General features: G+C 34.5%; 2 protein-coding genes and 1 long non-coding RNA gene across 6 annotated transcripts; 2 read left to right on the forward strand and 1 right to left on the reverse strand.

Moving 5' to 3' along the window:
- The first annotated feature begins 527 nt into the window (after nt 1-527).
- Nucleotides 528-2,040, forward strand: LOC107459084 (uncharacterized). The gene has a single exon (XM_016077301.3). The coding sequence runs from the start codon at nt 676-678 to the stop codon at nt 1,810-1,812; it is 1,137 nt and encodes a 378-aa protein (XP_015932787.1). The 5' UTR covers nt 528-675; the 3' UTR covers nt 1,813-2,040.
- A 568-nt stretch (nt 2,041-2,608) lies between these two features.
- Nucleotides 2,609-5,442, reverse strand: LOC107459062 (uncharacterized). 3 transcript variants are annotated; one of them, XM_016077290.3, is made up of 3 exons: nt 5,338-5,442; nt 3,491-4,748; nt 2,609-3,385 (listed from the first exon to the last, which is right to left on the reverse strand). In XM_016077290.3, exons 2-3 carry the CDS (start codon nt 4,705-4,707, stop codon nt 2,926-2,928), a joined length of 1,677 nt encoding a protein of 558 aa, XP_015932776.1. In that variant the 5' UTR covers nt 4,708-4,748; nt 5,338-5,442; the 3' UTR covers nt 2,609-2,925. The 3 variants fall into 3 exon arrangements, with proteins under 3 accessions (XP_015932776.1, XP_015932762.1, XP_020980410.1); XM_016077276.3 differs by having other exon boundaries at nt 3,491-4,878; nt 5,338-5,424; XM_021124751.2 differs by having other exon boundaries at nt 3,491-4,796; nt 5,338-5,419.
- Nucleotides 5,443-5,635: 193 nt separating this feature from the next.
- On the forward strand, nt 5,636-10,387 carry LOC107459044 (uncharacterized). 2 transcript variants are annotated; one of them, XR_001586222.3, is made up of 3 exons: nt 5,636-7,473; nt 8,471-8,647; nt 9,530-10,387. It is a non-coding gene; the product is annotated as an uncharacterized LOC107459044 (long non-coding RNA). The 2 variants fall into 2 exon arrangements; XR_001586220.3 differs by having other exon boundaries at nt 8,471-8,598; nt 9,530-10,382.
- Nucleotides 10,388-15,042: the final 4,655 nt, after the last annotated feature.

Below are 15,042 nucleotides of genomic sequence, written 5' to 3' on the forward strand. Positions count from 1 at the left end.
AGCTGATTTTTTTTATTATGGCGGTCTCCAATTTCTAACCCAACCTGCCTATTTCAGTGAGTTATGCAATCTGACCGAGTGAATTTTGGTCTGTTTGCCACTCTTAGTCATGACTCACGAAATCTAGATGAGTCTATTTTTTTCGGATTTGGATCCTCTAAAGTTTGAATTTTACTTTAGAGAATAAAGTATGATTTTATACTCTTGAATAGTTTCTCTTTTATATTTATTCTTGTTTCACCTATGAAATAAATAGTGAGAGATCACACTTTATTCTCTAAAAAAATTTAAACTTTAGAGAATACAAATCTATTTTTTTTTTCACAGTGATCGCCTTCTCCTATTTTAAAATGGATCGGGTGGGGTGTTTCTTGTGAATAAAAACAAGGGTTGATCTTTGGGCCTCTCCCTCTTCATACTACGGGCTTGATAAATATTCTGGGCCTCAAACTAAATTTTTGTCCAAAACAAAAGACTACACCTATAATTACCAACTTACCCCGAGATCCAACGAAGTCATGGTGTTCGTGAGATCATAGCAAAGTCGGTTAACTCACCAGCGATCATATATCCGCGGAAGTTAGGGTTAGGGTTCCGATCATCTCCACAACAATACAATTCAAAGCAACAAAAACTACTTCAATCCCCAAATTTGTAAAAAGAAACCTCCCAAAAATGCATCCCAAATCGCACCAATTCTTCGTCCAATTGCCGGAGCTCCAAATCCCCTCCCAATCCGTAACGGTGTCCTCCGCCGCCACCCATAACGAAATCCACTCTCTTTCCCATCTCAAACGCTCTCTTCTCCCCAAATCACAATACTCATCCTTCTTCTACTTCACCCTCAATGGCAAAACTCTCCCCGACGAAACCCTTCTCTCCAGCTCCCAAATCCCCCCATTCTCAAACCTCCTCCTCCGATCTCGCCTCCTCGGCGGCGGAGGGGATGGCGGAGCCACTGGCGCAGAGTCCCGCGATTGCTACCTGAATATGTACGCCGTCAAGAAGCCCGACAAGGTTGACCCGAACGAGCAGAGGCTGTCCAAGTGGCTCAATTGCGCTCTCTCGAACGAGCCTCTGACAGAGCCCTGCGTCATCGACAAGCTTGGAAACATCTTCAACAAGGAATCACTGGTCGAGGCCTTGATCGGGAAGAAGCTCCCCAAAGAATTCGGCCACATAAAGGGCTTGAAGGACATGATCAAGGTTCATCTCTCTGTGATTCCTGGTGTTGGTAATATGGGTAGTGGTGCTAGGTTTCAGTGCCCGGTTGCTGGGCTTGAATTCAATGGAAAGTATAAATTTTTCGCCTTGAGGAATTGTGGGCATGTTCTGAGTGCCAAGGCGTTGAAGGAGGTAAAGTCGTCGACCTGTTTGGTTTGTCATTCAGAGTTTCGGGAAGGGGATAAGATTCCGATCAATGGGAGCGAAGAGGAGGTGGCGGTTTTGAGGGAGAAGATGGAGGAGGAGAAGGCAAAGACGACGAAGGAGAAGAAGACCAAGAAGGTAAAAAATGGTGGTGGTGTTAATGGCGATGATTTGGAAGGGTCGAGGTTGAGTGGTACCAAGCATGGCATTGATGTTAAGGCTGTCGAAAAGGCTTCTGCTAAAGTTGAAGCTAATAATAATGGTAAAGTTAGTTTGAAGGGAGTGAATGATGCTTCTGCCGCTGCTGCAAAGCGTTTCAAGGCTTCTGATTTGGCACCCGCCAATGCCACAAAGGAGGTGTATGCCTCCATTTTCACTTCGTCCAAGAAGTCTGATTTCAAAGAAACTTATACCTGTAGATCTCTCCCCCTTGGTAGAAACTAGAAACTGATTATCTGGTATTAGTGGTGTACAATTATCTCCACTGTTCTGATTTTGGTGTTCTTAATTCTGCTTTGAGGTTACAGAAAATGTTGGCTTTTGATATCTCACATCATATGAACAGAGGCAGCAGATATTCATTGATCATTGAAGTTACTTTTTTTTTTCTAAGTCTGACTGTAAAAAATAATGTTTATGGAATGGAAATGTTCTGCTGTGTATTATTAGTTATCTTCATTCTCTGTTGTTAAGTTGAGCAAAATTAAACAGGTTCCATCCCTCCATTTTTGCTGTCTACATGCTATAGTAAACCTTTAATATTGATCTGAGAGCATGACACATATCAAAGTTCTGTTTACTTTCTCTACTCCACAAAATATGTGCTGGTACTACCATTTTTATCCCTTGTTAATGATCAATATAATTCTTATCATTTGTGCTTGTCAGTACAATGAACGACAATGTTTAAGATCCTGTATTTGGATATTTCCATTGGTATTATCATTAGTTCATCACTGAGGGAGGTACTTTGACAGTTTGACTGCTAATAACCATGTTTGTTTATTTACTTTTTAGTAAACAACCAAACGTTTGTGTGCAAATATGAAGGAACATCTGTTTCTTTCAAGAAGTCGAAATCATATGTTGACTTCGTTTTACGATATTTAACTAGCATTCACTCCTTTTGTTGCTGAAATAAGAGTTGTTGACTTGTTGATATAGAATCTTAGAAGTTGTAAAATGCATCAACACGTCTGAGTAATACAAGCGGAATTAAAATTGAATTTTGAAGAAACAATAGTATGTATATATCATCTAGAGCTTCCTTCAAATAGATCAACTTTTTACAGAACTGTGCTAGCAATGACCATTGATCAATCAAATTTTGAATTTGGGACAAAAAAGGGGGTCATATTTAAACATCCCCTCCCAAAAAATAAAAAAGAAAAATATAAAACAACAGAATAAATGTAACAAACATACTTTTCATTTTAATGAACTAAGCAACAGTATTCTAAATGATAGCAAGCGAGGTGTGCTAGGCAAATAAATGTTCACTCCAAAGTAGTAAATCAATTTGAAAGTAGAGTTATATTAAAGGGCTGGTTATTCGGTTCACTCAGTCGCAACTTCTGTTTCAGCTTGCTTGTTATCAACTTCTATTTTAGTTCTCTTGTCATCATCTACTTCTATTTCAGCTCTCGTGTCAGCAACTTCTGATTCAATTTTATTAGCTCGCTCATCACCTATTTCGGTTTTCTCAGTTCTCTTGTCCTCAACCTTTATTTCTGTCTTCCCATTATCAGTGATCGCTTCCTCATCAACAAGACGCAGATCAGGATAATTTCTATGGTTCAATGAATGCAACCAGAGAGCCACAGTTCCATCCTTCTGTTCCGTAGAAGCAATATGAGAATATATGTACTTCATTTTGAAATCCTCAGCTTCTTTCTCGTATGCCTTCATTGACAATTCCTCATGGCTATCTTTCCATTTCTGGTTGTATGAAGCAAAGAAGCACTCATCCAAATATAGTCCTACCTCAGGGGCAGTAGGCACATTAATGTTAACATCCCTGCATTTTTTTGTTTGGAGGTCAAAAAAATAAAGTTAGATGAGCATCACCCTGTATATCAAATCAAATTTGAATATAACACAAACTACAAAGGTAATTACTCACTTCTGCAAAGCTTTATTGATAAGAGATTCTGGTGCACAATTTCTCATGATTGCCACTGCAAGCCCAACCATCTTCCGTATTTGATGAAGCATGAAGCTCTGTCCAACAATCTCACACTTTACAAATTCCATGCCCTCAACGACAACAGTAGTCTTTGCCTCAAATGAAATAATGAAACGTCGGGCAGCAGGGTCCTCAGCTTTTGTTCTAGTGGTGAAGTTGTGGAAGTTGTGAGTACCTACATAGTACTTCAAGATCCTATTAAATCTCTCTTTCTCCTCCTCACCGTAATTGAATCCGCTTCCTTTGGTAGGCCTATCCTCTCCATTAACTTTCTCTTCCTCCACTATGGCTGTGTTCACTGATCCACCATTCACAGGGGTATCCGCATCTTGAACAGGAACCATAGTTTCAAGATCGGTTTTGGAGTTCACATTGTCAACTAAAACCTTAACCTCATTACTGGATTCCTCAGTTTTAGAGTTCAAATTGTCAACTACAACCTTATCCTCATGACCAGATTCTTCATTTAAACATTTACCTTCACCTTTGCTCAAAGATACATCAATATCCTCTGTCAGTCCAGCATTAACCTTATCATCTTTTCTGAATGAATCCACATCCATAGCTTCTTGTGTTAGATTGTGCTTTGCATTACCAACAAGCCCTACCACCTTACGACCTCTCTCAGAACACTCCAAACATTTAACAAGCTCATTTCCGGATCCCAAACTAGCTAGGACGGTCTCTCTATCCCGATGACAAGATGGATCAAGAGCAAACACAGGAATGAGATAGACATACCTCCTGCGGTCACAGAACTTCTTGGCATTAAAAGATGCTGTTACACGCTTGTAACCAAAGATCCGTATCTGATCTGGAAGATTTGAATTAAGGCGATCAACAAGACCAGGGGGATCAATATAGAACCTGCCTGAAACAACCTGACCAACAGCACTGACTCCCTTATCTGTTCTAGCTGAGCGAGCCCAGTCATACCGTTTAGCAATTCCACGATCCTGTTCAGGGACAGCTCCAGACACATACAAGGCTTCTTCCATGTCACCTTCAATGGTCTTGGCCCCGGGGTTTTTCTGCATACCCTGATAGCCAACGCCACAATAAGCAAAGAATATAGCAATCTTTCGACGCTTGTACCTTTTCTTGGTGCCTGTGGCAGTTATGCATTCTTCATCATCAGAAGTACTGGTGGACATCTTCTGCTTCTTCGGCTCTGGCTCTTCCGTAACAACTAGTGCTGGTGGTGGTGGAGGTGGTGGCAGGGATGAACTTGTTAGAGATGTATCTGAGTTTTCCATTTTTTTTTTAGAACTGATAAGAATTTGGGCAGCAGAAGGCAATGTTTAAAACCCAAAATGTTCAACAACCTGGAAAAGAGTTGGCAGGCCGGTGAACATCTATGGCCAAACCAATGACATCCTCATGATGCCACAAACCTATATACAGCAGTTATAGCCAATACATACAGAAATGAACAAAACCTAAGCTACATTAGCATTCTTTCACAACATTTCCAGTTTTTCGTGGTTCCTCATGAGCTCTTAAGTTCAAAGAAAAAACAAAAATTGAGTCACCAAGCAGAAGCACCTACTATTTGCCTTATTTTATCGATTTGTTTTAGCATGTTCATTTTAACGTCAGTTTGAATTGACGATTAACACCCAGAAAAACAGCACAGAGCAGCCATTTGAAGCTAATCTAAAAAGGCAAAATAGTTCACCATTCATGGGACACACACAGTCACAAACACAAATCAAATAATCAAATAACCTAAATGAAATTTCTGCTAATACTCCAAAAACAAAACTACCGAGAAGAAGCATTACCAGAAAAGAAGCAAGAGGGGAAACAGCGAAAACAGAGGCCACGATGCACGCTGAGAGAACGTTAAACCCTGATTTTGAGCATACAGACAGACAGTTACAGCCTCAGGAACCAGCGCGCTTCTACTTCTCTTTCAATTTGGGCTGGGCCCATTCTATTTTTCTGTGTACTAGTTTGGGTTTTTGTTTTGTTTGGAAGAATTTGTCATCTTGGGCTCAAAAGGCCCAAATAATAAAATGAAACTCGCATTAGGGGTATATTTGGAAAAGAAGTAAAAAAGCCTCCTATTTATGTTTTAGGGTTACAGCATGTGAGGCAGAGTTAGGGTTTTTCGATCCGCACTCCATTTCAGAAGGAGATTGCTTTAATCTCTTTGATGCTCTCCAAGAACTCTAATCTCTCTCAGTTTATCATACCCAAAATAAGAAAGAAATAAAAAGAAAAAAAGGAAAATGTTTCTTCGTCTCTCTCTATCTCTCTCTCTCACTCTCGGTCGGTCGCTGAGTTGATTAGTTTCCCTTTCAGTTCCAATTTCAATTCAATTCAATGATCCATTTCCATTCATTCATTCTTTCGCTTTCTGGCTCTCTCTTAACTCAAAGAGGCAGTGACGATGGTAGCGGAGTGCGGAACTAAAGGCTCCATCGTCGTGAAGCAATGCTCGCCGGTGGCGGGGCAACCCCACCGCGGTGGATCCTGTTGCAGCCATCCATGGCTGCGTTGGTTTGCGACGGCCTGGCCTCGTGTTGTATCAAATCTGAGCCTCCACAACCGAAACCCTAACCGGTTCTGTTTCTATTTGGCGGCGTGCTGTTAATGCTGTGTTTGGTAGATACATGTGGAGGAAGAGATGTGAAGTGTGTTTTCCACCGAATTCCTGCACTCTCACTCTCTTACTCCACATGTCATCTAACAAACACAACGTTAATCTGATCGATTCTTTTTGCTTCAATTTTCAGCCCTAAGATTATGCCTTTTCAAGTTTTCCCCATTTTTTTGTCCCCGAAAGATGGTATTTTTTATTTACATTCCAGTTTTGCCAAGTTGTGTTGTGTTAAATGATTGGGGTTTTGTTAATTTGTGTTATTTGCTTCTCTGTCTACTTATTTATTATTAAAGGCTTCAGCTTAGGTGGCTTTACTCAAAGGTTTGTATCAAAACATCACTTGATTTATATATAGTGTTATAGTTCTAGATGATGTTCATTCATTTTTGTATTATTGCACAAGACATGAAACGGGTGTTTTTATATTGTTGCCATAGATGTATCTTTTGATAAATAAGATTCTACTGTCTTGTGATACTGCTGCTATCGTTTATGAGTTTACGAGGATGATCACTTTTGTTGATATGCTTTGTCCCTTGTTTACAGGATATTGCTTCAATTTCTGTTTTACTTCACCTTTTTTTGTGAGAGATGTTATTACTTATACCTATATGCTATTATTAAAAGCTGTTAGCCTTGGCTGTTATAGTCGCTCATTCTTGATCAAGACTATCAGTTACAATAAGAGCTTCATATTGACTCTAGCTTCTATATGTTATGGTTCAGAATATTAAACACTGTTCAGTTTTCTCTCAATTTCTATTTTATTACTTTCACATGGTATCAAGAGCTTCAATGATCCATGGCTGACAACACAAAGTCTGCAAGTTTTGCTGATAGCACAGCAATGGTTCTGCAAACTTCGCCTACCATCATCAACGCTTCTGAAGGAATTTTTTCTTTTATAAAATATTAAAAAATGTAATTTCCAAAACAATTAAAAAGACATTATTTTCAGGATTAACTTTTTTTTTGTTTTGTTTTGGGAATTACATTTTTTTGTTTTTATAAAAGAAAAAGTTCCTTCACATTTTTTAACATGAAGACACCTTGCTACCTCCTCACAATTTTTTTTCTCTCTCCAGATTTACCAGGATAAGTTCGTTATTGAGTTGCTTATGTTCTGGCCAACGCCATTCCGATGAAGATGTGGAAATTATACACGGGATGGAATAAACGGAACATCAAAACATGGGAACGAACAAAAAGCATTGGGCTTTGGTTGGACAATTTTAATGAAGCTTACTAAGTTCAGAGTGAAAATTGCAATCCATTTGGGTAAAGCATCAAGAGAGTCATGTTTTCTTCTAGGGTATGAACTATGAATAGAGTTTGGCATCTGTTGAAACTTTGGATGAGCAGAGCCCCTCCTTGTATAAAACAAATGCAAGATGTCTGTTGATTTATTTAATATATAGATATGTCGAACTTTTCCCCCCTCATAATAGGAAAGAATGAACAATTATGTTGAGATTTATCTTTCCTTTATGAGTAAGAAAATGGATTTATATATACTTGTTTGTTATTCAGTTGGATTAATTGTGCAACTTCCCAAGTAATATGAAGGATAGTTCTTTACCCTACTTAACTGAATTCCATCTTTACCTGATAACTTATGCATGTGTCGGTCATTTATGCATGAAATTTTCATTCAACACTCCTATGATAGTTAGGTTCACGAAATCAGTTAAAACAAGGCTGGTTCTACTATGGGGAAAGAATAATGTGGTCCTCTAAGGACCTGCGAGGTTTTATAAAATAAAAAAATTGTAGGGGTTGATTTATTGATTTATAAATATTAATTTAGTTTAAAAGCTTTGTTTTAGGAAAGTGTTTAGAAATAAATTTGCTGATGATTTAGATGATCACTCTTTTCTTTCTTTCATTGGAGGAAACAGACGGGTCCGGTTTTAGTGGATTGTAAAGTGAATTTTGCGAGTAAGTTAATGATGAAAAGGGTAAGAAGAAAGGGATTGTGCTTTCTGTTATAAGTGAAAATTTCTCTAGGAGTATATGAAGAAATTTTGTCCTAACTTAATTTTGTATTTTTGTTTGCCAAAGTTTTGAAAATAATAATTCTAAAGATGTTTTAGGTTCATAATAATGATGAGGTAAGGGCATTGCTCATGCTGCTCTCCAACTAAAGCAATTGGTACACTCATATTTTATCAATATCCATCTTTTGTTTCTCTCTAATTTTTATAAATTCAGTTTGAATTCTTCTTTTTATGATGTTAGATACCCTCAGAGCTGGCACCTTTTTCCTTTTTGCATTTTGCTCACTGTTTGTAATTTTGTTTCTTTGTTAGTGTGTTCATATAGTGAAGGAGACATGGGGGGTTGAAGTGGGAGACATGCAATGCACTATACCCGTTACACTTGGGCTCTCGGGACAAAGTGTTGAGGCATCACATTTGGTTCATAAGAAGTCTTCATGGTACAAACTTCTTGCCTCCATTGATTTTCATGAAAAATTTTCAATTGAGGTAATCTCATACAGAAGTTATAAAAACTCTCAACTATATAAGTTTAGGTTCAAAATCGATCAAATTTATGATTCTACAAATAAAATTTTACAAGTTTGAGTTTTATTATTGAAGTTTAGGCATGAAACATGTATAATTTGGTCATAGAATCATTAGTAGAGTAATTAGCTATAAGTTGAAATAATTTAAATAGTAGTTAGAAGAGTTATGATGGATTATGATGAGAAATGAAATTTAAGTCTCACTTTCTTAAATTCTCTTTCAAATGCTTGTAATTTGCATTGGCTTTTTGTTTACCCTATTTTAGCTAAAGCTTTTGAGTATTTTTTTGGCATTCGACAAAATCATGAGTTTCTAAAGGTGCATACTTTATGAATGCAGATAACTCATATTCTATGCCTTGAATTTCTTCATGTTTTTGCTTACGTATTTCTGATTGCACTGCTAGCGACAGTTTAAGCATAGTCAGAATTTTGTAGTAGTCTTCTATTCTTATTCTTTTTTATATTTCCTTTTGAAATCAATTAAGATATATGTGACCCCTCTTGCATATGCCATTTTATTGAAAGATTTGCCTTTATAGGTTGTAAATTTTTAAGGAAGTATGCCAATTCTCCAATAACAAGAAATACATATATGCCTTTAAAGTAATTACTCCCTTCATATATTAAGCTTATATGTGTAATCTGCATTGATTTGCTTTTATTTCTTCCATATTGCTTATGGTAAGATTGTCACTTACTTATTTGATTAGAATACATAGTTCCTTAAGTTTTATTGAAAATGAAAAGAGTTCATTTTTGGTTATACACTCATTGTAGATGTTAACATTGCTTTTTATTGGCATTACCATCTTTATTCATGCAAGTTTTTGTCTGCCAGATAACGGATCAAAGAACTGACATGAACAATTCACTTGGGCTTGATTGAGGTTCAGCTGCACATCAAAGAAGCTGTTTCAGCTGCACTAAGTGAACCTGGTAAAGTAAATAGAAGGACACATTTAAGGTTTCTTGTATCCACATTAAATTGGGACACATGGCCTTATTGTGACATCATTGACATGAGTTACTACATCAGGATTATGTTTGTCAAGACTGGATGATGTTTATCTGAATGTATATGTAAAAATATTTTTATACTGATAATAAATTAAAATTATATTATTTTTATGCTGACAAAAAAAAAATTGATAATTGTTTGCTTTGCTTTATTTTATTAGCACAAGAAAATATATAATTATTACGATGTGTAACCGGAGATTAATGGATTGGGCTTGTAAGCCTGACCCAAACGTCAAGAGGAGATGGTCTCCGATTTGGTTTGTGATTGGGAGCTGCCATCTGACTTGTGTGTATAATGAAATTGGGGGTGGTACTTGCAAACATATTTTGATGCCTAAATCAGCAAGGGGTTAAGCAGGTTTTGAATGTATTGGAACTTAAAGATACATGAGGGGTGTCAGTGTATTTATAGTGGTGAACCAATAATCATCGTTAGAGTAGTTCCACTTTTTAAGGTGAATAATCGTCTCTTTATCTTAGTATAGTTGAGATATGGCTCTTGGAAGTGGGTTGAGAGATTTTAGGGGCACCTACATATTTAAATAAGTGTTATCTGCCAACTATCTTTCGAATCCGATTTCTTGGGAGTGAGGTCTGTGTTGAATCCGACCTCTTCTAAGGAGGTCGGTTGGTAGCGAAGGCCTATCTTGGGATTGGGATGTTTTGGTTTATTTGAACTTGGACCCTAGTGTTGAGTTAGGGTATGAACAATAATTAATTTAAATTTTTTGACAAAATTATTAACAAAAGGAAATATCAAATTTAAAACTATTATGTACGAACAATGTAGTTTATATATATTGATAAGTCACAAATAGTGCACAAATTTTAGTAACTACATATGCCATAATTAAAACAAATAATAAAAATATAGTATTATTATTTAATTGATTTAATTATTATTGGTACAATTCTATTAATTAAGTAAATATAGTCTAGCATTTAAATTTTTAATATATGTAAAAATGAAAAAATTAAACCTTTTGATTTTATAAGAAATGTTTGTAGAATGATTAGTACATAAATTTTATTGTATATATATAATTTTTTTTGCAAGTTTATGTATTAGTTATTATACAAAAATTTTATAATAACTAAAAAATTTTAAGAGTAAAATTATAAAAAAATTAATTTACTTAGCATGAAAGTAATACGATTAAGTATAATTTACTTAGATATGATTAAAAAATAATTGAATACTATGTACAGTAAAAAATTGATATTATTGAAAGATAAAATTAAAATTTATTTTTATATATCGTTTTTGTATCTAACATTTCGTCCTATTTAAGTCTCTAACGTTTCAAAATTGTCTCAATTTTGTCCTGTGTCAATTTTGAAACGTTAGGGACAATTTTAAAATTTAGCTCAAACGTTGAGAAAAAAAGCGATGCTTTACTCTATTTTAAACATAATAAATTCTAAAACGTACCCCTTAAATAATTGTTATATGTTTTAGCTGAAATTAATGCTTTGCTGAAATAATGTGTATAATAAAAGATTAATTATTATTATTATAATAGATGACACTTTGTTGATGATTTTTTTTTTCTTGTTTAAGCTTTGCTTTGTGACAAATAAAGTATTAACGTAACAAAATTTTTTTTACGGGTTCTAATATAGTTTTATATATAGAGCTGAAAATGTAGTTCTCTATATGGAGCTTCATTAAAAGTCCAAATTGCGAAAAGTCCATACACCTAATCCCTCACTAATTACATCCAAATAAAAAAGCTTTTATTAATGATTCAGGCCTCTTTTTGTAATTATTATAAATTTTGGATGAGAATATAAATTCACATACTCACTTGTATCGATTGCACCACAGCCACACATTTAGAATCATCATAAAGTGTTTTTTAAAGACCATTTTATATTTTTATCATCATAGCCAAATCCTTAAAACAATTTAAAAGATTTTAAGTATTAGGTAGTTTTTGTATTTACAATATTTGACAAAGGAAAAGTATAAGTAACTAATAACATTCTTAAACAATGTGTGAACAATGTGAATTAATATGGTTAAAAGAGTAAATTTAATGAATAGCATTAAATTAGGGTGTAGTATACTTGTATTTGATTGGTGATTGTTCATGTTGTTCAAGATAATCATTATTCCTCTAGCACTCCCCTTTGACAAATTAGCAGGATTAAGATGATTTAGTCATTATTCGAAGTCAAGAATCAATTTGGAGCAGTCTATTTGATATCACTAGAAGATCATGCTTATTGAAAACATATTAACATGATTCATTTATTAATAGGGGCAGTGCTACGGTGATGAAATGAAGAATTTTCTTTTCATGCTGAAACAAGGTGGAATGGATGGATATTGGACGCGTGTAAACATGTTTTCCAGGACAAAACATATCTGACGGAAGCAGAGAGACAACAAGCTTTAAGTTGTCAAAGTGATTAATAAGTTAGGTAGTAGATTATGTTAATTAGTGTGGTTAAATGTTTGGGCCAATTTGATTTGAAACCCAAAATTTTTTTTGAAGGTGTGTTATTCGTTAAAGAAAAATAGATTCGGATGCTATATTGCTCTCTGGGCTTAGTCCCAACAACAACAACAATAATAATAATAATAATAATAATAATAATAATATTCTTAAATAAAGAAATACTGAAAATATTAAAAAAATTATACAATATTTTTTTTGTTTGACATTCTAAAATTTATTATTATAATTCATGTTCATCGTTTATTATTATAATTTGTTATATTATGTATTATTGTTTCTATTGAAATTGATAAATCAATTAAGAAATTAATCCTAAACAAAAATAAAAACATAATTAGTAAAAAGCTAGAATCCAAAACAGTAAACAAGTTAGGATTATTGAGAGTATTCATAGAAACTGAAAAAATACATTATTTTATATGTTATTTTCAATTTAATAAATAAATATTAGCTTTTAATCAAAAAATTATAACAAACTAATATATAGTTTTATAAGAAATATTATATAAAAAATATACTAAAAAAAGTATAAAAAAAGATTAAATATACTTAAAAATAATATTATATTTTTTTAGTAATTAACTAATTATTTATCTAAAAGTGATATTAACCAATATTATCCAAACAATTTCATTTTATCAAAATCAATTTTAATATAGAATTGCCAAACATAATTATGTTGGCACAAACTCACTTCTATTCAAAATCAATTTTACAAAATCACTTTTTTTTTCAAATTTCAGTTTAACCAACTCTAACCCAAACACACACTTTGTCGTTCAATTTATTCGCAATGTATGAGCATATTTTAATATCCCTTTTATACAAGGTTGCAAAAATCGAACCACTAAATGAACCGATAGAGTGAGCAGTTCTACGATTTATTAGTCTATCCATACTTTAATTGGGATTCAAACAGTTTATTTATATATTACATACAATTATAAAAAATGAAGAAGTCCTTTTTAAATTTGTACATTTAATAAATTTTCAACTAAATAAACTATCTAAAAATTACTTCTAAAAAATTATAACTTCGGTCATCAAAAATTCAAGTTTAAATCCTTTAAAAAATCTTATCTGGTACATATTGTCAAATAAATTAAATTTCGTGTCATACTTATTGGCGTTATTGTATAGTGTAATCTCTTAAAATCAACTTTATAATTCTAAGAAATTCAACACCGTACCAGCAACCATTAAGAAAAATACTCCAACATTAACCAAAAAATCAGGAAAAACAAATGTAGCAGCACCATATTTTCTATGGCGACGGAGTTTAACGGCGAAAATTCTACGGCGGCAGATAGTAACGCTCAAACTGTGCTTTGAGGGATACTAGGAAGCCAAGAACGTGACACTAATGTTGGAGAATAGTGGGCTCGACTCCTTTTTCATGGGCCAATCGTCTGAACGAGAAAGACTCTTAGTTTGGAGAATATTGAAACTTAGAGACACCTGAGTAAATATTGCAACTATTGTGAAATCAAAATATAATTATCTTAACACACATAATTGATCACTGCAAGTAAATACAAATTAGACAGAAGTAAACCGTATATTAGAATTGAAGGTTACATAAAGGTAATTCTTACACAACACGTCTAACCAAATTAACTGGCGTAACTTCTTTGCACCAAAAAATGTCTGCTCCGTCCAGAAGACCGGCATAAGGTGTTTTCGGACAGGCTCTCTTAGCCGGCCAACCTTCTCCACCATCATGTACTTTGTCCGTCGTTCTTGTACTGCGTACACGGAGGTCAGCTGCCCCTTCGACATGGCTTACGAGAACACACTTCTCTTAATCCATCAGCTACTTCCTATGATGGTAACCTCCGTAGGTCCGATTAAAGTGTGCCTGTCGGTCGTTCTGCCTCCCATCCTCTTCGGACTTTCCATCTGGAGCTTCTTCAGCCTCTATTTGTCACTCCAGTACAATCTCTAGCTGCACCAAGCATCCCTCCTGTTTGTGCTCAGTTTGACGGCGTCAAGCACAATGAAGAGTGTGAAGCACCACATGCAGTCTCATGCATAATTAGCCCGGAAAGGAGAACGGCGTACGTGCGGAGTTTATCAATACGCGTCTACTAGAAGATGCTGCTAGCTCAATTTATCACCTGCTGAAATATAATGGCTACAGCACGGTAGAAACGGCCTTTGCGGAATATGATCACAAATCACTTTTGAGGTGCGTCTCGTGTTCAGCGTTACATTTTGCTTAATCAAATGCATATCCTAAGGGATTTTTTTTAAATAAAAAAAGGGTATAATTTTTCCCAGCATGATTTATGAACTTTAGTTCTCTAAATACGATTTTCTTTTTTCTTGGCATTTAAGCAACTTCGCCGAACCGCCAACAAACTCTATAAAATTTGGCAACTTCGCCATATCTCCGGCAAACTCTATAAATTTTATATAGTTCGCCTAACTCCGCGGCAAACTCGGTTATAAGTTTTTTCAATTCCGCTTTTTAATACATTATCACCATCTCCAGATAATATATAAATATATAAACAGTATATAAGAATACACAAAAATACACCGACAACAACCATGACTTCTTCAAGAATTTTTTAATTATAAATTAAAAAAATATTAACTCATACTTAACAATGACAACTATTGTTATCGTCTCTAAAAATACGTAGCTACTTTTTTATCATTCCTAGTTAACAAGAATTTTTTAATTATAAATTAAAAAAAAACTATTTTCCAAAAATAATCCACTTTAAATATATAAAAGTTCTCATTTTCTAAATTTTTCAATCCTTAAATCTTATCAATTTTCAAATTATCATAATTACACTGACTCTGAACAATATTCTAAATTCTAATCATAATTTTTCTAACTAAGTTTTTTTTGTTA

This window comes from Arachis duranensis, chromosome 1 (assembly GCF_000817695.3).
Source record: "Arachis duranensis cultivar V14167 chromosome 1, aradu.V14167.gnm2.J7QH, whole genome shotgun sequence".
Classification (NCBI taxonomy): domain Eukaryota; kingdom Viridiplantae; phylum Streptophyta; class Magnoliopsida; order Fabales; family Fabaceae; genus Arachis; species Arachis duranensis.